The sequence below is a fragment of the Aricia agestis genome, chromosome 1, assembly GCF_905147365.1.
Source record: "Aricia agestis chromosome 1, ilAriAges1.1, whole genome shotgun sequence".
In the NCBI taxonomy this organism is placed as follows: Eukaryota; Metazoa; Arthropoda; class Insecta; order Lepidoptera; family Lycaenidae; genus Aricia; species Aricia agestis.
In genome coordinates, this window is record NC_056406.1 from 19,756,834 (window position 1) to 19,784,118 (window position 27,285).

The 27,285-nt window shown below is 43.9% G+C and overlaps 1 protein-coding gene across 14 annotated transcripts in view; it reads right to left on the reverse strand.

Annotated features, from left to right (window-relative positions):
• Positions 1–9,303: 9,303 nt before the first annotated feature.
• Positions 9,304–27,285, reverse strand: part of LOC121732752 (protein muscleblind) — an 85,068-nt gene continuing 67,086 nt past the window's right edge. For 4 of the 14 annotated variants that reach the window (XM_042122708.1, XM_042122759.1, XM_042122805.1 and 1 more), the window contains 6 exons: positions 19,595–19,762; positions 18,512–18,592; positions 17,420–17,599; positions 15,861–15,950; positions 15,640–15,681; positions 14,617–15,553 (listed from right to left, as the gene is read on the reverse strand). In XM_042122708.1, the coding sequence (XP_041978642.1) occupies positions 14,915–15,553; positions 15,640–15,681; positions 15,861–15,950; positions 17,420–17,599; positions 18,512–18,592; positions 19,595–19,762 (1,200 nt within the window). In that variant the 3' untranslated portion in view covers positions 14,617–14,914. Of the gene's footprint in view, positions 9,638–10,290; positions 10,376–13,272; positions 13,721–14,077; positions 14,131–14,616; positions 15,554–15,639; positions 15,682–15,860; positions 15,951–17,419; positions 17,600–18,511; positions 18,593–19,594; positions 19,763–27,285 lie in introns of those variants that run through there. The other 10 variants (XM_042122742.1, XM_042122766.1, XM_042122773.1 and 7 more) reach the window with 10 other exon arrangements.

The window sequence follows — 27,285 nt, forward strand, 5'->3', positions numbered from 1 at the left end:
AGCGCAAATTGACAAATGACAACTGACAAGTGACAGCTGACTGCTTTTTTCTTTTTCTTATTATGGCGCTCGGTTTTTTATCCATGGCCAGTGTCAAGTAAAATATAGCGGGAAAAAAATTGTCGTAAAAACCAAGTTTTAAAGTAGTTTTTCCAGATTATCGTCCAGTTGAAAGTCTAGTAAAAGTCTAAAAAGTACTCGGTAAAGTCAACGAGTCAAGTCAGTTGTTTTAGTAAAGTGGTAGACCCTTTACTAAAACTTTCGATAGAGTTTTAGAGGGAACACAAAATTGCACGTTTCTTGAAGTTGTATCTATGGTTAATATTGATCTACCCACATTACACACTAAAAAACAAAAATAACACAATTTTAGGAAAATAATACAAAAACACAACGTCACTCTTTCTTGTTTATGAATCCCGGCAAGGGGCATGCTCAGCGGCCTCAAGCGGCCCAGCTGACTGCTTATGAGTTTTTTTTTTCTTATTAAGGCAGTTGGCACAGTTTCGGCTATTTTAACCATGGCCAGTGTCGATTATATTATTAAGGTTAAACGATTATTCTATAATACAATTTTCAGCAAAGTTTTTCTATATTGTCAGGTCGTTGTCAGGTCTAAAGTCTAGTCAAGTCTAAGTAAAAATCAAGAAGTCAAGTCGGTCGATTCAGTAAAGTGGTAGACGCCTTACTGAAACTATCGATGGAGTTTCGGAGGGAACACAAAAAAAGCACGTTTCTGTATATTGAATCACTTTCTTACACTTGTGCACGATAACTAATATCTAATAGTTAATATCCTGCTAATATTACACATTAAAAACCTAGTTAAAACACAATATCACACTTTCACATTCCCGGCAAAACTCTGCTTACTACAAGTTGACACTTGACAGTTGACAGACATGACAACAAGATGGAAAAGGAATATGCAACGAATACTATACTCACAAGGAGGACCGAGGAATATGCTTTTTTATTTATCTTAATTAGCCTAAGAAAATTAAGCCGAAAATGGACGATCAGCGGAAATAATTCGTGTAGTTTTGAAAATCGCTACAGTTATTCCTTGAGATATCCAGATAAACATATCGAAAATCCCCAAGGGTGGGGGGTGAGCTAAAGGTGTAGGGGGGGGGTCAAAGGACCCTTTTTTTAGATTTTAGCTCATAAGTCTAAAACCTGCACAAATAGCGTAACGGTTACTTCTAGGAAAACAATCTACATAAAATTTCCTTTAAATTTGATTCTATAATTTTTTTTGTATGGTCGATACTTTAGAAGTTACAGAGTGTTCAACTTTATATAGGTATAAAAAATGAGACGGTTTTATAAATAAAATAAAATTGGTATGTTTTCAAAATGTATTCAAAACTAGAAAATAATAATTAGACAGTCTTAATTAAATCAATAATTTTCTTCTACTACATCATCACCATCTTCACCTTCTATATCTACCAAATCTACAGGTACGCCATTTGTACACGAACCCAAGCAGCCGTTGCATACTAGACTGCACGTGATACCAGCTTTTCGGCATCCACAATTACCAGTGCAATCACTTTTGCAGCGACAAAATATTGACTTCAGCACGGTGTCAGGAGCTGGAGGATCATGAGTGGTAACAGGCTCGAGGTTTCCATCAGCTCCTCGCTTCCATCCCCACATTTCAGGAGGCAGTGCGTTACCTAACCACTCTTGTACTTGGTGGAACACTCGGAATGAGTGAAATTTTGCTGATCCTTTTGTAGGTGGGAGAGAGGAAAGATCTGGTTTGGATTTGGTGCTGGATTTGACAAAAACTGAGTATCGATGTCTGTTAAGATCAAGCTGATCAGTGGCTGCACGATACATCGTCAAAAACATCCTTTCTCCTGACTGTGCTATTTCTTCAGATGTTGATGTTGGATTGTAGAAGATGGCGGCAATATCCTTGATTTTTGGTTTTTGTGTGGAAAGAGTGACTAGCATGGAATTAGTAAGAACTTCGTACAGCTGGAAAGCTTACTGTGCATTAAGCATGCGACGAGCGAGAGGTCATTAATCTTGGTCTGTCCCTTTCAAACTAGTGTAACCATGCTTCTTGCCTATGTGTAAATCTTAAGACATTTTAAAAGAAAATCGCACAACTGAGAAGCTCAGTTTAATAACAATTATTGAAATTAAATAATATTAAACTGAAGCAGGAAAGCGCAGTATTAAAACATGTCGTTTATATAATATTTATGCCTTATTTTATCGTTTTCTACGAAAAATGCTTTTTTCAATTTACTACCAATGTATTATCGTATATTTTACATGGCAATTGTGCGAAAGGGACAAACCAAGAAAATCGATTTCTCGCTCGTGCTCGCTACTATAAGGAGATATTAGTTAATAAAAATAATACTTAAAATTAAATATTAAAATGAAAGTAAGGTTCATTTTAATATTTCAAAATGATGAAGTAAGCCTTCCAGCTGTATAGTACTTCCTAATTCCATGGTGACTAGTCTAACGTTTTGTAATAATAGCAGCTAGGACAAATAATTATCTGTGAATAGCAGGTATTTGAATCAGAATAAGTTGTTTTCTTAGTCTCGGACGTTCGATGCGTGTTATTTTCGCGATTCGCACTTTTGAGGAATTTGACCCCCCCCTGTAGTTCCTAAAGTATCGACCGTACAAAAAAATTTATAGGACATAATTTAGAGGAAATTTTATGTAGAAAATTTTCCTAGAAGTAACCGTAATGCTATTTGTGCAGGTTTTTTACTTATGAGCAAAAACCTAAAAAAAGGGTCCTTTGACCCCTCCCTACACTCTTAGCTCACCCCCCACCCTTGAGGACTTTTGACATGTTCATCTGGATATCACAAGGAATAACTGTAGCGATTTTCAAAACTACACGAAATATTTCCGCTGATTTTATTAATTTGATCGTATTAAATATTTTATTGAGCAACGGTGAAGGTGTAATAATGTTAGAATGATTCCGGCTCAGCTCCGGTGGAATAAAGTATTTTTATGAAATTATTAATTAATAAAAATCAACGGACATAAGATAAATCGTTTAATAGGCTTTCAATAGACATGCGACAGTCCACCGGAGCCGATTAAGTCAGTAATCGACCCCCTTTAAAAGGTTATGGGCCCAGTACGCTTCCACTGGCTGTTAGGCTCTACATAGGAATCTGTGATATAGAGCAACAATCTCAAGCTTTCAAATGAAACCGAAATTGGCTTACGTCTGTGTGTAAAAATATGTGTACGTATACACTTACACAAGCATGATTGAACATGAATTCTATGAGATTAAATTATTGTCAACGTGTCGATAAGTGCCGACTGGACGTCAAAAAAAGAGTTATGGTGATTAGTGTCATGTATAAGACGTCTCTTTTTACAACGCAGTGTTACTGATAGTGACATCTCGCTTGCTCAGGCCTTTGTTTCTCTTTTCCGCTAGGTATATTAACTTTTTGGTGCCGACTGCCGACATAATATGATACGTAACTGAGTCCGACAAGGCTTTATATGAACTAAATGCTTCTATGATACACAAACGTCATTTTTGCCACGTGTTTGACTGTTCTCCTTTACCGGCAGCGCTCCCGTCAATGTCACCCACGTTCATTTAAAGCCTTGTCGAGCTGTAATCCATATGGCATCCTCTTTGCTGTAATCCATATGACATTCTCTTTGCTGTAATCATTGAATTTACCAGGGCGTCTGAGAGCGTGCAGCCGTGCATCTCGTGTCTTACTAACTAATATGTATTGGCCAATATTTTGATGAATGAGACATGATTAGATTCCTCGACATGTTAGCGAGGGTAACTCTACAAGTAACAAGACTTACGCTACAGCATCCTAGTTTCGAGTTCTCCGACAACCATTTTATACTGTGGTTTCGACAAACTTATAGATACGATAAACAGACGTTAAACCTGAAGTAGGCTTATCATAAATTTGTGCACTAAAAAAAACTATGCCAGGTGTGCTTCCGAGAGCACACCTAGCATAGTCATATCCTACAGTACCGACACTGCAGGATGAAATTACGTAGCACGCTAGGCATGTTCACTGGCACTGTAAAGAGGTAAAATCACAAAAAGAAGGACTAATTTTTTTCTTAATTAAAAATTAGTTCTTCTTGAGTTACTGCAGATATATTTTGTTTTTAGCAGTGTTTATGGTTTTGAAGTTTTAATTATGGCAGTAAATAGATTCCGAGGTAAGTATTTACCTATCGTAATTTGATCAGTGAAAAAACCTTTGGTTAATTATATAATATGATTTTTTAGAGAATAGAAAATATGAGCTAGAAACAGGGGAATATGATGATGATGCGATGTAAGCAGATAGTGCCCCATCAAATAAACGTCTAAAAGTAGAAGGTGAGCCGATAACTCATATTCCTTATCTCAATTTGTTATAAAATTTTAGTGCACTTATTGTGATATGGTGGATTAGTGATGAATTGTAAATCATTCGTTACCTATTATATCTAATGATTTACAAATATAGAAGGTCTTTATGATATACCTATAGATAGGCGATAGCACATATTGTATTGTCAATATTTACGTATTTCTGCTTTTTAAAGCATCATGATTCATGGCAGGCATGCCGCATGGCGTACCCAGTGCTTGTGCTGTTTCGTTTTTCATCAATATCTCAAAGATAAGACAGTGTTTTTCATAGAAACGCAAACTTTGTGCCGTAAGCTAATGAGTTATTAAGTTTGTGGTTCCATGATCTAATATTTTTTTTATGTCATCGAAAATAGTTTAATATGTAGATAATGCCGCGAACATGCCAGGCGTGTTCATCTACACGAGTTCTCAATCTTTTATAGTGTTTGGTCAATTTACCAAAACTTTTAATGCGAATAATAAAATAATAATAATAATAATAATAATTTGTTAAATATCTTTTTTGTTCAAATTATAAAAATACACTTAAGTATAGTAGTAGCTTGCTGTGTAGGGAATTTACCATAAAAAAATATTTTTTTAAGATTTTATATACCATTAATATGTGCATTCATGCTTAAGTACAGCTTTGTAAATTGTAGGTCCTATAGTCTCTGAGCAAAACCGCGGACAGACAGACAGACCGAAACTTTAAGGGTTCCTTGTTGACTACGGAACCCTAAAAAAGATTCGAGTATCTACTACATACTAGGTTCAGTAGGTACAGGTTCTAATCGGAAGAAGGGTAAAAATATGTATGTTTATTCTAAAGTAGCACCTAAACTACTTACTAGTCGATATTGTCATTGTCATCAGAGTCAGTTAGGTGCTTTTCAAAACTTTAAGTAAGTATTTTCAAAATCGAACCCGCATTAAACAATGTGACCCAGTAAGTACTCCCAAGTCCCAACACCAGTGTCCGATACTTTAAGAGGAGTCCACACCGCCCTTTTTTCCATACAAACGTTGTCCCCTGTTTCCTCCCTGGATAATGCTAGTAGTTATAATTTTTTCCTGAATATCAACGGCCACTAATACAATGTCCCTATGTTTTATTTTTTTTTCATAATTTAATGATAAAATAAGATATGAACGTTCAAAAACCCAAAAAAAAAATGGCCAGATTTTCCGCTGTGTTCAACGATCCAGAAAACAGATTTGGCTACATTATACAAAAAAAAAAAACAGGAACACAGTTCAAGCCTCTCTTTAATCTTTAATGAAAAAAGTACTTAAATCGGTTAAGTTTTGGAGAAGGAATCAGGGGACAACGAATAGTTGATTTTCTGCAGTTGTCTCTATCGCGTTCTGCGGTATAGGCTTGAGGTAAGGGAGACAGCTATAGATATTACACGTACTTTTTTTTCATTTCTCTAGCTCGACCTGGTGTATCCTCTTAATGTTATGAAAAATTGAATTTTTTAATTGACAAAATGGCCCTTATTCGAACGGTAATAGCTAGAGAGTTTGTACATATTTATGTTGCCGCTATAACAACAAAGAAGTACTGTATACTAAAAACAAAATAAACTAAATATTTAAGGGGGGCTCCTATACAACAAACATGATTTTTCAAACATTTTTTGCTCGGTATCAATAATGACAACAGGTAGGCAACTGAAATGTTCACAAAATACTCAGCTATTTTTATACTTTAATAATCTTATATATAAAATTCTCGTGTCACAATGTTCGTTCCCGTACTCCTCCGAAACGGCTTGACCGATTCTCATGAAATTTTGTGAGCATATTGAGTAGGTCTGAGAATCGGCCAACATCTATTTTTCATACCAAAAATGATTTATATGGCAAAACAACGTTTGCCGGGACAGCTAGTTAATAATAAAATGATTAATAAAGGGGGCTCCCATACAAAAACACTTTTTTACTATTTTTGCTCTATTATGGTACGGAACCCTTCGTACGCGAGTCCAACTCGCACTTGACCGATTTTTTATGTTTAAACATGAAGGAGGTTTTTAACTAGAATACATTCCTAAATGGGATAATTAGGTACCCAGCGAACCCAAAATGATTGGACGCTGTCCAGTTTACACCATACCAGCTACCATCTATCCAACTAAAATAAGTATTTGTTTTTTTAAGCCTTGAGAGTTTAGAGTTTAGGATATCGGCTAGGTCAGGGATTCCCAATCTTTTTCAGCCTACGGCGCAGTTTACCTAGCTATTACAAAATTATACATAAATAAACACCTTAACTTTAATGATAGTTACGTCATGCAGGTAAATAATAATAAACAAATATTTATTCATAGAATTACCTGCTTTACATAATTATTATTTTATTTTATGATACTTGTGGTTTTGGATAATAATGAAGGATCGATTCACGGCGCCCCTTTTGCCTTTCCACGGCGCACCAGATCGGCCGCGGCGCACACTTTGGGAACCCCTGGGCTAGGTCAAGATTGACTGTCATCTTAGATTTTCTTACAAACCTGTACAAACTTTCTCACTATCCCCTTCAGATACGATTACTGGATACCCGTAGAATGTGAGTGAGGGCAATAAAACAATAAACGATTCACATATTCAGTTGTTTATTATCTATACTGTACTCAAAATTGATCCGAAGATCACATCACATAGTAATTTCATAAATAATATTACAATGTCATGTACTTTCTGTGATTGCTCGTGAATAAAAAAATGTTTACAATATTATCAATATTTTGTTCACTGGACCGGTTTAGTAGACTGTTCCTACTACATAATAACATACCCTCTTAAGGTACTCGAAGAACTTACACTGTATTTGATGAGAATTATAATAATCAATTATTGTGTTGCAGTTCATTTTTTAAATATATTTACAGTTTTACATTTTTTTTGTGATTTACAAATAAATTCTTGAATATTTAATTAGGTCTTCATTATTCCACATGGATTTACAATAACAGTACTTTATAGTTAAAAATATCACAAAAATGAAATATATTATGTGTAAGACACACGTAACGTTAAAAATACAACAAAAGAAAAATATAAAATCCACTAGAAACCTCGGGCCTGAAGAGTCCCTTCTAAATGGGAAGGATACTTTCGATGTTCGATCTTTCGTAACGGCATTTTTATACCATTATCAATATTATCACACTAATTAATTATAAAATAATCGATTGTCTTACAATAAATGCGTCAGATCATAAAATTTCGATAATTAAAATAAAAAAGGCAACAAATAATCAATGAAACGATAAATTTCAACAAAAATAATATGACAACTTATATATTTCAAGACTCATAATATATTTTTGTGCCGTATTGATAAAAGCGACGGCCACACGACGGGCGGGGCCGCGCGACTGGCGATCCGCCAACCGCAATCGCAACCGCAACCGCAACCGCAACCCAGGATAACAACCAACACAAAACAAACGCAACACCGCGAGTTTGACTCTCTCCGCACTTCATCTTTTATCGATATGGCATTCACTTACAATATACGACAATAAATATAACGCGCTTACACATTAATCACTTGTTTAATTCCGACGCTAGGAATTATTTTATAATATATACCTAAAAATATAATCACGGCACAAGTATCCCTCCGACTAAATTACTAACATAGTGTCACTTTATCAGGATTTAGAATCAAATATGTATTATGTATCTTAAATATTTCATTATTAATATATCATTATCAAAATATCCACTAAATGGGAGGAATAAATCAAATTATTAATATTTTATTCTAACATTAATCGCATGACTGATCAACAAAAGGATATGGACTAGGAATAATATTTAGGCATTATGCTTCCATGCCTCGGGAGCGCGCCGCTGCGCCACACGCGCGTGTCCGCTCGCCCGCTCGCACGCACGCTGCGGCGCGGCGGCCACTCCCACCTCTCTCTATCCGCATATCACCTCTACATACATACAACAAGATTTCGATCATAAGTTTAATACTGTTCTTATATAAACAAAAGGGGAGCTAGAATTTCACTCGTTCGGGGGTCACTAATCGGACTCGATCGTCGGTCGCTATTTGTGCTTCGATAGACGTGAATCGATCGGATAAATCATAAACATCTAGCAAAATCTATCGGAAATCAAGCCGACCTTCTAACCTATAATTTAGGTAAATATTTTGGAAGTTCGCCTTCTTCGTTTCAATATTGTCCGAAAACTTTGATCGTTTTAAGAACGTACCCGCTACCACTCTACGAGTGTCGTGATCTATGCTACGGTGAGAACGGAGGAGGCACGGACGACGACCGGGCGACCGGACGACCGGACCGGGCTCGCCTCGCCTCGAGTGCCGAGGGGGAGAAGCGGCTACTCTATAGGTGTTTCATTATTGATCCTCCTACTCTAATCTAGTGTAAAACTCGTCATCTATAAAAAAACTTAATTTCATAACATAATAAAAAAGTAACATAATTCTCACAAAAATGCTCACAGTAGGAGTCGGGTGGAGCGGGCCCGGGGCCGGGGCGGGCCGGGCCCTCCGGGGCGGCGCGGGGGGAGGGGCGCCCCCGCCCCCCGCGCCGCCCCTCATCTACCTCCGATTATTTACAACAAAGTTTCGAACGGCACCTGGAGGCACCCGTATCGATCTTTACAGGAACTCATATCGTATCTTAAAAAAATAATATACAATAGTAATAAAACATTTAAAACCTCACTAACTACTATTCGACCTCGGTACGATCTCGACAGAACTAACCGAACGGCTCCTGCGTCTCGAAATCTACTCATATCACAATCGCATGACCGTGCCTGAGAATCATATCCCGCTACTTATGTACACTCTCCGAGACCTCTCGGCGACGCGCGCGCGGCGCGGGCGGCCGGGGCCGGGCGGCGCGCGCGCGTCCCGCCATCTACTACACTAACCGATATTCACTATGATATCACCGCCTCGGACCTGCCCGACCCGAGAGTGCCGGAGGCGCGACCGATATGGATGAGGGGCGCGGGCGACTTACGGAGCGGGAGGGGTGGGGCGAGGGTGAGGGGAGGGGTGGAGGTGACGGGCGGAGGTGGAAGGGTGGGGTGAGAGGCGAGGGGGGGAGGGGTCAGGTTAGGGGGGTCGCAGAGCCGGCGGCAGCTGCACGGGGATGTGGTAGTAGCGGCAGGCGGCGCGGCGGCACGTGCCGGCGGCCGCGTCGCGACACACCACCACACGACACCCCACCACCTGCAGCCCGCACCCTGCAACACCACACGCGTACACGTTACTACACCGTCACGCCGCCGCAATATGCAGCTAAGATATCCTCAAACAGCAATGGCAATGTTTGACTTTTAAAAGGGTACTGGCATTCTTTTACAAACGAACTTAATGTTGGGTCTCTCTTTGAAATTGATAAATAATGTGCTAAATTACTGATTAATTACCAAGAGTTAAATAATTTTCGAAAAATTGAGTCTAAACACTAATCTAAATAAATTTTAGCTAACATTAATATTTTAACATTTATAATAACCGAAATAAATTAAACACTATGACTAGATTATAAAATATTTAAAACTAGTAATTCCACTACCACATTCAACTAACGTCTACTATAATATTTCATAGGAGCAAACTATATGGCCTCTACTTAATGATATTCTGTAATCAAAAATATTTATTACATACATATATTTTACTGTGTGACATCATGCAAAGGGGGATTTAAAGGAGGTCGGACGCATGCAAGAGTAGATACTTAAGTTATAAAAATTTTGAATTCATTGCTCATCAAAATTTCAACTTTACTAAGTTGTTATTTTCTCAGACTATCTACTTCGATTGCAATTCATTTGAGCCAATTATAAAGCCAATCGGGAGTTAATATAGTAAGTACAGAAATGGTCATTACCTTCACGAATATGAACGAATCTGCAGGTAGGTCTCGTACAGCCTTGACGATTAAAATCTTGGCACACCGGGAGGGTGTCCAGTAACTGTGGACATAACGGCGCTCATGAGTACACGGGACAAATACACGGGTATCAGCATGGGTAGCTGCGCTGCTGGAGGTGTCTTTATCCCGGAGTTTGATGAGCTTATATAGGTTCCAATTGTTAAACTCTGATTAGCTTATTTCTGCTTTAGATATTATTATTACTGGTCAGTCCAGTTGCTTTTGCAATGGTCGGTGTGAGAGATAATGTTGACTGAACTCTCATGAGCACACCTTCCACTAATATTTTTTTCATGAAATTCTTTTCTAGCTCTATTCTTTCGAGCTTTTCAATTGTTCTCTTTATTAGGTCTATTCAAAACAGTACTACAGATTCAGTACTAATATAATCAATTATTTCTCTACACAAAAACTCGTTTTAGGCACCTCTACAGCAATCACAGCTACACGAATGCCACTCAGTTAATGATGATTTCATAAACAGTCAAAGTCATCTCTTATTTACATGATACATCGTCTGACGGTTTACGAAGCTCGCATGTTAATAGTGTTAATGCTAAAACTAAACTTCCACTCCATTCATACATCTGACTGACAAGTATCCTCATCGCACAGCCTTCGGGAGATAACGCCGGACAGTCGTTGTAATATTAAAGAGTAGACCCGGAATGGAACCTAGCGTTTACCGCGACAGGAAACTAAAACGTGCACAACGGACACACGGAAGGCTAAGTCAAATATTGCCGCTTCAATATTACAATGACTTTACAAGATTCGTTGCACAATATGATTGGTCCTTCCAAGCATTCTTTGGCGCGCTAAAAGTGTGTCACTTTCATATTGTAATCCTCCGTCCGTCACGCAGCATAAATATAAACATCGTCATCGTCAGATCCGTAACCGGGAGTGTTAAGAACGCGGCACTATGCACATAGGTATGAAATATATATATATATCTAAATGGCATGCAGAACGCTTGAAATATAATCATTATTGCGCAGCCAATCTCATTTAAGCGTGACTATATTTTACAAAAAAGCTGAAGCATGATGCTAGACATATTGTACCAGGGCGAGGGCGTTCTAGGTTCTGCAGCGTCCAAAATACCCATAAAACCAACGGTCGCTAGAGGAAGCATAAGAGGCTGTGTGGGGAGAGTTGCGAATGCGTCTGCTCGGCGGTGATCGTTGAGGTCTCAGTAGCTCATGCTCGCCGGGAGGTAGCCACCATTACATATAAGCAAAACTGACCACCGAGTTTCCGACGACGCCCTGCGGTCGACTCTGCTCTACGCAGTTCGGTATAGGTAAGGTGTTAATTCTCACGAAGCGAATCCTCGCGAATCGCGACACACCGGGCGCGTTAAAAACTCAGTCAGTGTTTGGTTATATGCGACACGGTTACATGTAAATAGACAAATTAAACTTATACCTTTAGCTTACATGACAGTTCTGGACGTGACATGTTAGTGGTTGTACAAACTGCAACATAATGACCATTATAGAGTGCGGTTACTGTACGACAAACAAAACAAAACCGAGATTAATTACGGCTACGTGAGAACAAGCGTCGGAGAGGTTTCCACGTCAAGCGAGGACTGAGGCCGCGCAGGCTTAAGCGGTCTGAAGGGAACTTGAAGTGGATACGCGGCGAACTGCAGCGGCTGATCGCAAACACCAAAATTACTTAGCCAGTTTGTGCCGCTTCAAATTCCCTTTTTCGCCCTGTCGCCTCAAATACCAACTGCGGTAAAAAATTAAAAAGTGAAGCATTAAATAATTATTAAAAAATATATTAAACCCCCTTTTGAGCAGTTGATAGTTGAATTTGACGAGGTGCGAATTTCGGACTACCAAAGAGTTGATAAAGCATATTACAAACTCGAAAATACTAATTTTATTTGTTTTCTTTGAAGAAAATAACATTTTATTTGTTGAACTCAATTCTTTGATAGTTTGGGCTTAGTTACTTATATCGATTGTGTCTTTACTGAAAATAACGCGACTATTTAAAGTGTACAAGTTATTGAAAACGAGTTAATATAATGCAATCGTTACAGCGTTAGTGCAGTAAAGACGGCGAATTAAGAAAAATCACTTATACTCAGGATATTAAAGAAAGCTGATTATATCTTACCAGGTGTAAGCAAGGCATTACTGTAGAGTGACTTCTTCCACATTTGAAAGCAAATATGTTTCACTATACAAACTAAAAATTATCCACATACAAGTTGTAGCATCAACTGTTCGATACAATATTAGGAGTACAGTTATAGCACAATGACTAAATGATATAATATGTGATGTAGGTACATAAACATGATCACTATAATAGCTCGCAGTAGTCAGAAATGATTTAAATTGTAGTCGGGCAAAATAGAAAGTGGGTAGGACTGCCAGCACACAAGTACAGTATCATTTTTAGGGTTCCGTACCTCAAAAGGAAAAAACGGAACCCTTATAGGATCACTTTGTTGTCCGTCTGTCCGTCTGTCAAGACCCTTTTTCTCAGGAACGCGTGGAGGTATGAAGCTGAAATTTATATCACTTACTCAGGTCTACTGTCCCTTGAAGCTGTGAAAAAATCAAACTTCTAAGCCAACGCAATCAAAAGATACAGCCGTTTATGCCGCAAATTTTCGATACTTGCAAGGGAATCAAAACCTACAGGGTGCTTCCCGTGAACTCAGAATCTTGAAATTTGGTACGAAGCAACGTCTTATAGCATAGATAAAGGAAAAATTACGAAAACCATAAATTTTTAGTTACATCACATAATATATTTTTTTTTAATAATTTTTAACTTACTACCCATTTCCTCATAAACGCGTAGAGGTATTAAATTAAAATTCATACCAAATACTCAGGTCTATAATACCTTTAAGCTGTCGGAACCCTCGGTGCGCGAGTCCGACTCGCACTTGGCCGGTTTTTATTAAATAACAAAAATGCTTTTATAAATGTAGAGACTACTGCAACATAGAGGTGTGTGTTATTACAAGGAAACTGTTTTTATTTATCAGGTGTCATTCCTAGTTTGAATTACAATATTTCGATGACAAAATAAACTGGCAGCCCTAGGGAGAGATTCACGCCCTGAACTAGATGTTATAGCGAAGCGTCGAGAGCGTGTTACTTTAATAAGTTCGGTCCTACTCTGTATGCGTGATTTAGGTTGAAGCTTCGTTACGATACCTTTCCCAAGTCGGTGAATCGAATAACCATAAATTAGATACTGTTCGAGAAGCGCTTAGCTACAAAACATAAGTACAGGCGATCAAAATACCTTCGGAAGCACAGATTGAAGCACGAAAGGTGGAGGAAATGAGTTCGATTACGATCGGGGCTACCGATCGAGTGTTCTGGTCCTCCGGGTGTTAAGTTCACTAAACCCACGTGAATTAAAATGAAAGACAAAATAAAATTAATAACGTCAAGCGGAGGAGGATAGAGGTGATATGCGTCGTGTCAAACCGAGTCCACATTAGCTTCTAGGTTAGAGCGAGCACGCCGAGTCCGCGGCCTACAGAGTTACTGGGAGAGGATGTTACAGCCTACAGAAGGTGCTGACTCCGGAGGTTGGAAGTGCTAGGGGGTTATCCAGCGTCATGCCGGGAGATCGCTCGCGGAGAGAAGGGAAGCGATGTCGGTGCGTTAGGAGCAAGCGTGTGCGTGCGCGGGGCGGCGCGTGGCGGCGCCGGGTGGGGGCGGGGAGGGGAGGGGCGTCACGCGGCACACGTTACCTGTCCGCGTTCGTCCGTGTACTCCACGTACGGGGCGTTAGGCGGTGCACAGCCTTCCGTCCCCAAACAAAAAGCGATAAAAGATTTGCAATGCAGACCGACAGCCGAAGCGGTCATTCGGATGGCATGTAAAAGAAAGCGTTAAAATAAATAAGAAATTATTGCGACCGAAATAAACAAAAGGCTCTAAATAAAACACGCCAGCACACTCAGCACACACAGAGCACTAGAGTAATGATAGTAATACCTGATGAGCCAAACGTATAGGGGTGGTGGATTCTATCCATGCGAAAATTAGAAGGCGGTTGTGTTAGGTGCGGGCCTTCTGCGGCAAGCCTGCGACCTCCTAGAGGTCACCGGTACTGCGGTACGGCGGTACTGGATCGACACAATGGCCAAAGCGCACCCGTGCGGTTGCGGAGCTCCTTCGAGATCAAGCGTGTACGTAGTGGGATACGGGGTCGACGGACCAAGCGCTCAACTCTCAGTACGACGATACGATAAACGACGATCGACAAGAGGTAATAAAAAACGTCCAGTCATGCATTTTTAAGCGTTATTATTACCGGGATCGTATAGATAAGAGAAATATACACGCACAAGATCATAACGACGAGTGAATAGATACACAATAGATAAGTCATAGCGTAAAACTACCGAGACATCCGCGAGACGGGAACCGCTCGCTTCGTCCTTACAATAATACAATACAAATGTGACAACACGCCTAGCGCTAATGCCCCGACAGGCCGGGGCCACACACTTTCACACGTACGAGTCTCTACGCGGAGACCCCGCGTCCCGCGCCCCGCCGGCCGCGGCCACCTGCGCACCGCCTTAGGTCGTCTTCATCTTTTTGTACGGGTTGACCGCGGCCGCCGCCGCCGCAGCCGCCGCCGCCGCTGCCGCCGACTGCTGCGTCGGCGGGGGCATCGCGTACATGTAGGGCTGCTGGTAGAACGCCTGCATCTGCATGGGCATCGGCTGCCCCGGCCACCCCGGCCGCATCATGAGCGGCGCGCGCATCAGGCCCGGGACGGCGGCGGCACGCGCCTTGTACGCCTGCTGCGTGTACGCGGCCGCCGCCATGGCCGAGTGCTGCGCCGCGAGAGCGAGCGCGGCGGCATAGTGCTTCTGGGCGACCTCCTTAGCCATGGCGGCCGAGTCCGGGGTGGGCGCGTCCGGCAACTGCGGCGCGGGCGGCGTGGCGGGCTGCGGGGGCGGCGCGGCGGGCTGCGCGGGCTGGGCGGGCGGCGCGGGGGGCTGCGGCGCGGCCGGCGCGGCGGACGGGGCGCTCGTGGCCGGCAGCGCCGCGGTCGGCGGGGCGGACGAGGCGGGCGCGGGGTACTCACATGACACGGGCACGAACGGCTGCTGCAGCTGCATCAGTTGCTGGTATGTGGTTGCCGGCTGGTAGACGGGCATGCCGGCTTTGTCGGCGGCGGGTCGTTTGTACGGCATCACACCGGGGAAGGCCTGAAGAATAAAAAAATTCAAGTCAGATACGATTTTTTACATCCGTCTAGAGTCGAGTCACTACTCACTACGCGTCGGATACTCACGAAGTTATCGTAGTAGAAGGAGCCGACGCTCTTCATGTCCATCTGAAACGAGAAACGACATCGAGTTGAGCTAGGGTCGACAGAGTGGGGGCGAGGACGGAGGGCGCGCGCGCCGCCGGGCGGGCGGGGGCGGCGCGGCCGGCGACGCGCGCGCGGAGGGGCCGCAGGGAGCGTGCGGGAGGGAGCGGGGCGGGGAAGGACAAGCGTGCAAAGCGCTGTACCGGTGGCGGCTCGAGCTCGGCGGGCGCCGGACGTTTCTTGCCCGGCTCCGAAGTCGCGCTCGCTGCCGGCTGCTGGGCTGCGGCGGCCGTCTACGTGAAGCGAAGCGTCGCAGGACGGGACGGAAACAATAACGATGTAATAGATGCACAGAATACACCTAAAGCTCGGCGAAAGGTGATATTATGCGAAGATAAAAAAAAAATTAAACGGAAGCGTGAGTGCGACGGAAGCGTGACGCGGAACGGGACCGCGGCGAAATCAATAGAACAAGCTCTGCTAACATAAGCGGCGTCGCGGCGAGCGAGACCAAGCGGAAGAAGACAAGCGAGCGCGAGCGAGCGAAGGCGAGAGCGTGCAGCCTGGTGGCGTACCGCGCCGCGCGCCTGCGCCTTAAGGTGCGCCTGCAGGTGCAGGGGAGGGTGGAAATAGCGGCAGGGGTCGCGGACGCAGCGGCCCTTGACGGCGTCCATGCACACCGTGACACAGCCGTCGTCGTGCGCGACCACGGAGGGCGGCGGGTGCGCGAAGCGACACTCGGGCTCGGCGCGCTTGCACGCGCCGCGCTGGAACTCCCGGCACACCTGCACCACCACACACAGCCATGTCCCCGCTCGCGCCCGCACCGCGCCCACACCGCGCCGCGCCTACCCCTACCCCCGCGACGTCTAGCCGCGTCTCGCCCGAGTGTTCGTGTCCAGGTGTGTACGATACTATTTTAAACTACTGTCGCCTCAGAATGTAGCAAGGACGAGGAATGGTTACTTTACTTGTATTGAGAAGTTTTGTGATTGTAAAATCTCGGTCCTCTCGACCGGACGCCGCTTACCGAGTAGAAAAATTTTACTCAATTATATCGGTACTTTTACGTTACTGTTACGCATCCGTCGCATCATCGTTACATTTCAAATAAAACTTTAGACATTTTCCAAATTTAAATCTTTAAAGTTTAAGACTGATACGAATATAATTATTTCAATTTTCAGATACATTATAGGCAGACCTAGTGCAGGTACATTTTTGTAAATGCAGGGAATGAGCCTGCTCGAGTACCTAACACATAGTAGAGGAGCCGTGGTACTATCTAGTGTATCGGGAGGCACCCCGGGTAAGCGTGCGATGCTCACAAGCGCACGTGCGCCGGGCCAGTGCGCCCGCGCGCCGCAGACACACGGGGATAGGTGTTAGGCCTTAACTTAGCTAGGCTCCGATGTTACATGGAAAATAATCATTGCTCGTATTTTACGTACCATAGGAATCTCTGATATGTGAGCGCCAGAATTGCCCTCGTTGCAATAAAACTGCTAGATATTAGACAGCTATCGGTCATGTGGCGTAAATGATCCATAGATCACAACGATAACTACGTATACTCCTCAAAAGATTAATTTACATGAAAATAAAAGACTTCTAAAAAATTTCTACCTTTCGCAATAGACATCCAAAAATCTTAGTGTTATTGCAACGATGACATACGACCGTAATGATTATTTTCCCTCACCAGATCTAGTGCGGCGACATCGGAAGCGCTGCTCGCAATTCGACCGGTTCGTATAGTTACCTCGAGGCGGTCGGTGCGCGGCAGCTTCTGCTGCAGCACGGGCTGCTGCATGACGCCGAGCGGCGAGGCGGCGGCGGCGGCGTGCTCGTGGCCCAGCATGGCCGGCACGAGCTGCGGCGCGTAGTACTGCGCGTACGTCGAGCCCACGCCCGGCACGCCCGATAGGTACGGCGACGTCGCCTGTAACACGCCACATCTCGCGATAAGACGACGCTCCTCTCCACCCGACCGCAGTCTCGACTAAGAGCCAATAGCCCAATACACACGGCGCGTTGCGTCATCGCAGCGATATTACGAAGCAGTCTTAACGTCAACAGTCGGCTGCTGTCCGTCATGTGTGCGTTGCGACGACGCAGTGCGCCGTGTGAGCACCGGGTTATTTGTATGTAAAACAACGCAACGGCAGCGCTACGTCGACGCACCGCGCCACGTGGACTGGCTCTCACGCGAGCGCTTCGAATGTAATAGCGCGTCCCTATCAAACATGGCGCGGCGTCGTCACCGTGCCACGACACGACGCCGCGCCGTGTTCGATGGGGACGCGGCCTGACGACGACGAAGCACTCGCGCTATCCAAAACTGTGGTCAAAACGAAAATTCACAAAACATTATAATTTTAACGAGCAATAGATAAACAAGCACCGAAAATACAATAGGAAGCGCATCTAACACCGGTTTATTAAAATAAGTAAGGTGATTATTACGGCTCGTACTTGCCTAGGTAGAGCTTAATCATGCAGTAAGATTAGTAGTAAATATACATACTGAGAAATTAAGGTAAGCATACGCATCTGGTTAAACTACTTCTACCGACCACCGAGGACAGGGGGATATTGGGAAGTAATACAAGGGGTTTAGGATGAAAACATATCAATAATGTTAAGTATAAGTGTCCTTTGGTAATGATCAACTGGAGCTAAGATAGAAAACAGAAAACGACAAATCAACCAATATAACTTAGTTCCAAACTAATATTAAACCCTTAGAAAAAGGATCGAGGTTTAGGAACTGGGTTAACAAACTCGACTAATAGTGTGGGGTGGGTGGTGGTGGTGGCGGCGCGGTGGCGGCGACGGCTGTGGTGGGTGTTACCTGCGGGGCGAGCAGGGCGAGGCTGATGGGATCCAGCGCGGCGAGGTGGCTCGCAGCGCCCGCTCCGCTCACGCCGCCCACCTCGACACAAAACCACACAACACGCTACTTATCGTGCGAGCGACGCCGACCTCGCCCGCCGGCATCCCTCCGCTACACGATGCGAGTGCTACCCAGTGTTGCCAACCCTACAGTTTTAACAGTACTTCTAATGTCCTTTAAGGTCCCTGTTTTCTGTGTTTGTTCTAAAATCAACTTTTTTTTTTTTCAATAAGTCGTAATTAAGATTAACCGATTACTTATCTTTAAAGCTTTGTGGCTGTGGCAAAGTTAACAAAAAATACATAATAATATGATTTTTTATACATGTAAGTATTGTGAATGAGATTTAAATGTATGTGGATCCTACAACATAGGTACTAAAAAATGTTTTAATATCAAATGTGGCATTTTTGCTTCACCTACTTTTTTATACTGTATTTTCAATGACGAACTGGCTTTTTTGTGTTCTCTGGCGTTGGCAACACTGCTGCTATCTCCAGCGAGGGACACCGGCGAGCGAGGCCGCACTCGTTAGCGACAGTGTGAATAGTGAGGGATAAGTGTTTAATTGACATCACCGCTGATACCCAGGTCATACATTTGTGAGTAAAATTTGAGAGAAGTCATGCCGATTAAGAACGAACAAAATTGTACAAACATGCGCAAGCAGGGAGCGACCGGCCGTCGGCGGGGGAGTTTAAGTTGTGCCTGTTCTTCGCTAAATCTACTCTCGACCTCCGGGTAGTGAGTGCAGTCGACTGCTTTACTCATTTAAAACGAGGTCAAATACCATACATCGATCCATTTATCAAATAACTATCGCCTACTATCACTCGAGATTTCTGGAGACGGAGGACGTTTATCGTCTACTGAACAAAACTTTAGGCACAGCGTAAACGTACAGCTCTGTCTACGTGTCGTTCGTCAATGCAGAAGGTACAGTAGCGAGGTACACCGAAAGCTGCGTGTTGCGTGCGCGTACTTACAGGAGGACCGGTCGCTCAAGCGTTAGGATCGAGGCCAGCTCGGCCGGGGACTCACCACTGTGGGGACCTGGCCAGGCAGCACCTGGCCCGGTGTCAGGCCCATCTGCTGCATTAAGGCGTTCTTCAGTGCTAGGTGATTTCTACCGTTGATTAGGAGCTGGTCTTTTAAGTGTTGCGGCGGATGGAAGTACTTGCACGGGGGCTTCTCCCGGTTACACCGACCCTGGAAAATACCAACAGGCGACATTAAAACAGTGTCTCGAACTGCCAACGATACGCAGTTTGTTCGTTCATGTTACGAGTAAAACATACAAGTTATTCTAATATAAATGTTTCTTATTTTTCTTGTCGTCTGTATCTGATGTTCGTGTTGTCTTTAAAAGCCAGACAGACGATAGGTACACGAACTTCGTCTGAAGGTCTCAGTGAGGTAAACAGTAAAGCCACAGTTAGTTTGTATTTATAAGCCGCTGATTACTCGAATTTCTATACAAATTTTAATTAACTTTATAAAGTAGTATACACATTGATGTTAATTATTTATTATGGAGTAGGTACGCGTATTAGCCGCAAATAGCAGCTCGTTGCTAAACAGTAAACAGGTTATTTCGTTATATATTTACATTCAAGGAATGTGTATGTGGAAATGTCTTCAGTACCTAACAGCGGCCCGCCTAATCTTCGCTATACATATAATATATTATAATGAAATAAGTTAAGTAGTTTTAAGGTTTAAACGAACACAGTGCGCAATGAACTATATTTTATAAATATGTAATCAATAACCATTTACATTTATAATGAAAAATAGTAACAAACAAGCGCTAGTTTCGACAGTGTTTACAATATATGCAATATGCATTCAAGGTGCAAATAATCGTATGCTCGTAGCCTCGCTGCTACGTGGCTACGAGCGTAGCTCTACGAATACAAAAAATCTTTAGCATCATAAAAAAACACTTCCTCATACTTTTTTATGATTTAATCAAGGAAAAACAAATATTTCTTTGATGTGAAACTCATCTCCGTCAACATTTGTCTGGTTAATCAACCCTAGGCAGTCCGATAGCGGTAACCGCGATATTGGTATTGTCTGCGATGAATAGTGCTTACATTACGTCGACCCAATAGACGTTATCAAATATCTCTCGAGTGGCGGAAGGCTGCGGGTCTCTGCTCATTTTCGGCGTCAATGAGGCGCGAGATAATTGCCTTTCAGTGGCGGAGCCACCCCTCGCCGCACCCCCTCCCCCCGCGAGCCTCCGATGATTTATTTACATCCGCGTAATTAACTGTCGCAGTACGTGACGGGAGGCCGCGTTTATCGTCGCCGAGCCCCGGCGCCCCGCGAATACCCGCCTTATCATCGCAAAGAAAAACAACTCTGGGCGACGTATTTATAATATCGTAAATCATAAGAACGAAAAACGTATCGTATTTTTGTTTCGAGCGCAATATGTACGATCCCCTCGTTTCGATAGGAGGTGCTCTGCGAGCATATTCTAAGATAAATTACGTACTTCTGTCGAAACAAACAAATCTGTTGCCAGAACATCAGCGCCGGCCGGAGCGTCGTGGCCGCGAACGGAGGCCCGGAGTTCGGTCAGTTATTAAAGTTAGGCGATGCGTGGGCCGAGTAGCCGGAAGCTGCATTTAGATTAACTTGTTACTGGCAGGCGTAATGTCGGCCGGCCGTTAAGCGGGATGAAGTTATTATTTCCCGCTACGCGCCGCCCGCCGCCGCCCGCCTACTTTAGCCGAGTTTCGCCTCCTGGCCGGTCGTTTGCGAAACTTCAATGGCCGATCACGTTTCAATCGTAACTATGATAACTCGGTTAGCTCCATCCGACTAATATTTATTAGCTCGGAGGGTTTCGACAATTATTAACTTTGTAACGGAATTCGCTTTACAATCGTGTTCCTAATGCTGTAGACCGCTTCCACTCTTACTTTCTCCGACTCCTAACCATCGAAGCAATAAAAAGACAACAATATAGTACAGAGGTTGATAGTTATGGAACAGTAAATACCAGGACACACAGCACACTACACCGACTTTTACAGAACTGGTATCGAACTCCACTATTTAGAACTCTAAAAACTGATGTTATTCGTGAAAAGTAAAAACCAAATCGAATCTACTCTTTATAATGGATTACTCGCTGCCAGTAAAACTTCTAAAATATCTGCAATATGCGGTAAATTTTACGCTAGCGCCCGAAAAGTTTAGATTTGCTTTTTCTAATGGTTGTTTTCGGAACTACATAGAATAGTCAATAGTCATACTGCGGAATCTAAGTAAATATTACAAGTTTTTTTTGTAAAAAAACTTAGATACGTTTTAGATTAGGTAATATTACCATATAATAGTTGTTCATAAAAATATATTAATAAGCTGGCAAAATATTTGTGTTTACTAAAATACTAAGGTACAGTATTAAAACCACAGTAATGTTAATTAATCACGTCAATCATTGGTCTTATGACAGAATGGGAAAAGATTGACCTTTACATCTGACATCAGAAAACACTGAACCCCGCCCACGCGCCAGCCCGAACTAGCGTGGGCAGAGTCCTTTTATAGCGTTTCCTACACCGCGCAATGAAAAATAAAAACAAAAACTGTCATTCCAACTATCAAAACGTAAACCATCGGCGCTAACACGGGAAAAATCGGGATGGATCGTTTGTCATCGCTGATGAATAGTGAATTCTAAAATTCGCGGAAACCATCGGATGCAGACCTATATCGAGCATTGCGAATCGATGGCCTATATTCGTGTCGTCGCTGCGGTAACGATGATGATGATGATTTTATAGATGAGCTATCGCACGTTGGCTAGTGTTCGAGATGGAAATAGCTGACGCTGGGGGACACGCGGTGCGAGGTGTCGCGGTGACAGCGAGGTGGTTACTAATGACCACCCGCTCTAGACGGATGACTGCTGGCGTTACGCCTTACCATGTTGGCCGCTCCATCGTGCTCGAATACATGCGACAGATACCATTATATATACTTAGTACTTTTTAGTCGTTGTCACTAATAGTCAAGCCTCCTTTATTGAAATAATTAGAAACCACTAACCGATTTCGGTCAGTGGTTGGTTTTTATTGAAGAAAAAAAAAAACAGGTACAATAAATTCATAAGTATTTGCAGTGCTCAAGCGTAATTTATACAATACTCAAGGGGGCGTTATCGCCCACTTTGGAAAGACTGCTCTAAACCACGGATGCGTGAAGTTTAATTGAAATATTTGAACTGCAACTATGAGGAATTTTTAATAATTCGACTTATCACCGTTTTTGTTTAAGGCCACATAAACATCAAAGTCCAATAAGCTTTTAATATGCGAGCGAATCATGTCAAACTCTGAAGCAGAAAATTTTTGCGTCCTTTGAAGTAAGACTGGCATTGTTTTGTAAACGGAGCGTATATTTTAGTGCATTCGTACTGAAAAATACTGGTGAATGTGGCGTACAATTACAACATAGTGAATAAATACTAAAGTAGTACTACTATTGAGCGTAAATGTCAAATATAATAACTAATTATGTTGTGTAATAATTGTATGTTGTATTTATTGTTATCGGTAACGGTGTTATTGTACTATAACATTATCGGTTTAGCAATTCCTATTTATTTATTATTTGACACGAAATTAACGTCATGCTAAATTGGCCCATTATTATTAGACTAGCACGTTTATCTTCGGAGTATGAGTAAATTATTATTATATCAGTGTATGCAAAGTCTTTGTAGTTTTAAAATAAGCGATTAGCGGTCCTTCTTCTTTTAAAAGCTACGTCGTTTTTAAAATATAAGCATAAGTATGTTAGTAAAATATTCTCGTAACCGCAGCTCTATCATGGCGTCAGAATAGAAAAAGTACCTAATATTGTAAGTTTGATTAGAACAAAAAGTTATCGAATCGGAATTGATAAACGGGAAACCTTTGAGCTTCGTGTCAGATGGGGTGCGCGAGGAGGGTGGCGGGCCGCGGCTTCCACCCACAACTTATAACATTCTTGTGATAGTAAACTCACTGACTTTGCGATCACCTCACACCATAAAACGTTTCTTTCACCGAGTATATTGATTATTTCAAATAAACATATTCCATGTTTTTTTACAAAATTTAATTGAAGTTAATTGCGAAAATAAATTGTTACAAAGTGGATAGCGAGGTAACGTTAGTATAGGGAAGTCTTTAAATCTGTGCGCCCGCAAAAACCATTTAAAACCGCCAACTTCGGTGTAAAAAATACATCAATGAAAAATGAACTAAGCCGTTCTTGTCTTGTCGAGTCGAGTAAAGCGGCTAAGTGTACTTAAAAACTGTAACGCGTATAACGAACGAGGCTCGAGTGGCGTGTGGAGCTGCAGTCTCGCAGTCGCCGCCAGCGCCGCCGCCCGCGCCGCCCGCCGCCCGCCCTGTCAATTATAATTAAACGAAAATCCTGCCTTTTCAACTACACAAAATATACAGACGAAAACTATCCTCCAGTTTCGGAACTCCGCTCGCTCTCGCTCCGCAGCTCGGTTAATTGCTTTCTTTAGCTTCGTAATAGAATATTAATATCGCGTTTATGGAGATTCGTTAGCGAGTAGCGTCGACGGTGCAGTAGCGGCCGAGGGGCCGAGAAGGCGACGCGAAATAATGATATAGATGTTATCGGTGCAGTCCTCGTCTTTTTCGTTTAGCGATTAATTAAACAATGGACGGTTGCCAGCGGCTGATGGGGCACGCCCGAGATTGACTAAATAGTCTCCCCACGACGAAGTGGGCCTAGGGCGAGTGACGTGTCACGTGCCCGACGGAGTTGATCAATTGATCGATCGCGATCGATCCGTCGGCGGCACGCGGTCGGCGGGCGCGGCGCCCGCGGCACGCGCCCCGCCATGCCATTGGCCGACCCGACGGTCCGCGGCGTGCTCCGCGAATCGACTCGCGGCAGAAACAATGGGCATCCGATGAATGACACGCTCGCGGCGGGATCCGAGATCCACTTGTACGCCCGAAGGTGGCTGCCAAAAATGTTCATGATGTCAAAGGGGGCCCGGAATAGCCGCGGCCGGCGACTCGTGCCAACTCGCGTACCTGCGTCCGCGCGCAGATGTGTGGGGCGGTGCGCGTGTCCGCGTGTCGGTATCCGCGGCTCGCGGCCACGTGCCGGCCGGCTACGTTTTGTCCGCGAGGTGAATATAATATTATGATATTTAACGCCGCCCACACCCTCTCGAGCTATAAATAGGTCGCGGCCGCTATGATACCGTTAAGCCAGAAAATATGACTCCGGCGGGGACGAGAGGCCGAGCCGCCGGAATATCGTGCCCGGCGCGCTAAGTTAATGATATTCAACAGGTAAAATTAAATTTTGTCGAATCCGAATCGCAGAAGTCGAGAGCCGGGCTTCGACGTTTAGGGCCGGACGTTGTAAATGATTTTTGGTGAAAAATGAGTGAGAGCGAAATCTAATTTGCAAAATTTTGTGGGCGGGAAGGAAATTACGTAGGCAAAGTCGATTGTGAATGTAAGTAGAATTAAAATGATTTATAGAGGCGCAGGGCCGCGGCCGGGAGCGGCTAATGAGCCGTCACGCGAGAGGGGCGCGTGTTTACGCTGCGCGGCCGACACTCTTTCCGATCTCCTCGGCGCGCGGCGAGCGGCGCCGTCGCGACGACCGCCGAAACGCTCACGTAACGCCTTTACGACCCTTTCCTTTTAGTCGGGAGCGGAAAACTGCACTAGAGTTATAAAATAAAACAGTGCGACAAACGGACCGTTCGAAACGAACGACACGAAAACTAGTCTCATTTTAAGAAGATTTAAATTAAGAATTATTCACACTGGTGTAGTTCCGAACGAGTTCGCCGGCGACTGCAGCTTAGCGCTGAAATATGCATTCGGCCGCGGAGTTATCTCGGCCACTTTTACAGTCGCCGGCGGCGGCGGGCGGTCAGCCATTGTTTAACCCGGCGTTATACTAGACGCGAACATAATGCGCTAATATAGCGGCCGCCGCACTCGTCCTGCAAATTATAATTACATTTCGAATGAACGCGGCGGAGCGGGCCGTTTATCAGGCTGATAAACAGTTTTAATAAGGACGAGCGGCCGGGGCGGGGGTTTATCTACGTATAGTGGAGGTCGGGGCTCGAGGGTCGCGGGTCCTCGCTGGCGGCAAAGGAGCTGCGATATTAATGCAGCGGCGGCTCTCCAGGTGTTTCATTATATCGCACGCGGCGCGCGGCCGCTCGCACGGCTATTATGAAGGCTGCGAGCTCGAGGGCCATTCGCTTTAAGAACGCCCCGCGTCACTTTGTAACGGCCTTAATGAATCTTGTTACTTATAAGCTCGCGTAAATTACCCGTTTCACCGGGAAGAAATATTAGTCCATTGAAAATGACGGACACACGTTAGCCCTCTTTAACAAGTAGATAAAATATGTGGCCTCTATTCACTATGTATTAGTAGGTTCCTACTTTGTTTATTGTGTTTAATGTTTATGAATGTAGGTCTTTTTTAAGTTCTTTTTTTTGTTTAAAATTGATGCAAGCAATAAAATCTGCATTCTAACCAGAAATTGTCATAAAATGACGTAGTGCTAGATCAGAAGAGCGTCAAGAGCCCCGCCCGCCCAGCACCGCCTAACCGGTTTAGCGGCGCTAAGGCCGTAATTACCGAGCCGGGGCCCCGCATGCCCCACCGTCGTGCCCCGCTCGGCGTACTCCGCTCGGCGTGCCCCGCTTGACACACTTCGGCACACTCGCTCGTCTCACTCGCGATGATAAACACGCTTCATTATTCCACTAGAACGTATTTTTTCAAGACTCGAGACGGTTACCCTCCATAGTCTCGAATAACAATAGTACCTACCCATCTATTTTAACAAAGGTTTCTGGGTCGGTTTGCAACGGTATATTTGTAGTCGAGTTATTAAGCGGACGTACATCAGCCCGCTCCTGTTTGTTCTTAATTATATTCGGCGAACGTTGGTCCATTCTCAAAGTTGGTCCACTCCGTCGCGGGACAGGCCGGTACTCATCGGCGGTATTTTCAAAATCGCTACCTTAATATGGGCCAACTCTTCGAGGGCAGTCGTCGTTCGCAGTAAAGGCGACAACTACGAGGTAGACTAACCAGGACCCCCGCTACCATATGTGCAATGTGTGCAATGCACACCGGCGCCATCCTCTAGGGGCGCCAAATCGCCATCTTTAGGGGCGCCAAAACCAAGGACCCAAAAAATTTGCCTAAAGGGACGCCAAAATCCATTTCTTGCACACAGGCGCCAGGAGCCCTTACGGGGGCCCTGAGACTAACTACGAAATAAAGAGCTAGCGCGATAAGGGAAGTTTAAGGGGAGTTTTCGGCGGGTCGGGCCGATAAATCGGGCGACACTTAATTATGATCTCGGGTGGCATCTTGCAGGCGGCTAATGTCCCGGAGTCGCTTAATGCGCGAACTCGCCGGCTCCGGCGCGGGCGGGCGGACGGGCGGCTGCGATAAATTCTCATCTGCGTCACGCTACCCCGGAGCCCGGACCGCCTGGCGAATAAACACCACTTATTTGTTAGCAACACGTTTATTTTACCTCCAGAGTCCAGGAGAATGGATGGCCGCCACGTTAGGTCGGAATGAAGCCCGACCGAACCGAACTGCCCGTTTAGAAGAAACATTTCATGGACGCTAGTGACATACGAGGCGCTAACATCGTTCGTGCTTGGATCACGATCGAATAC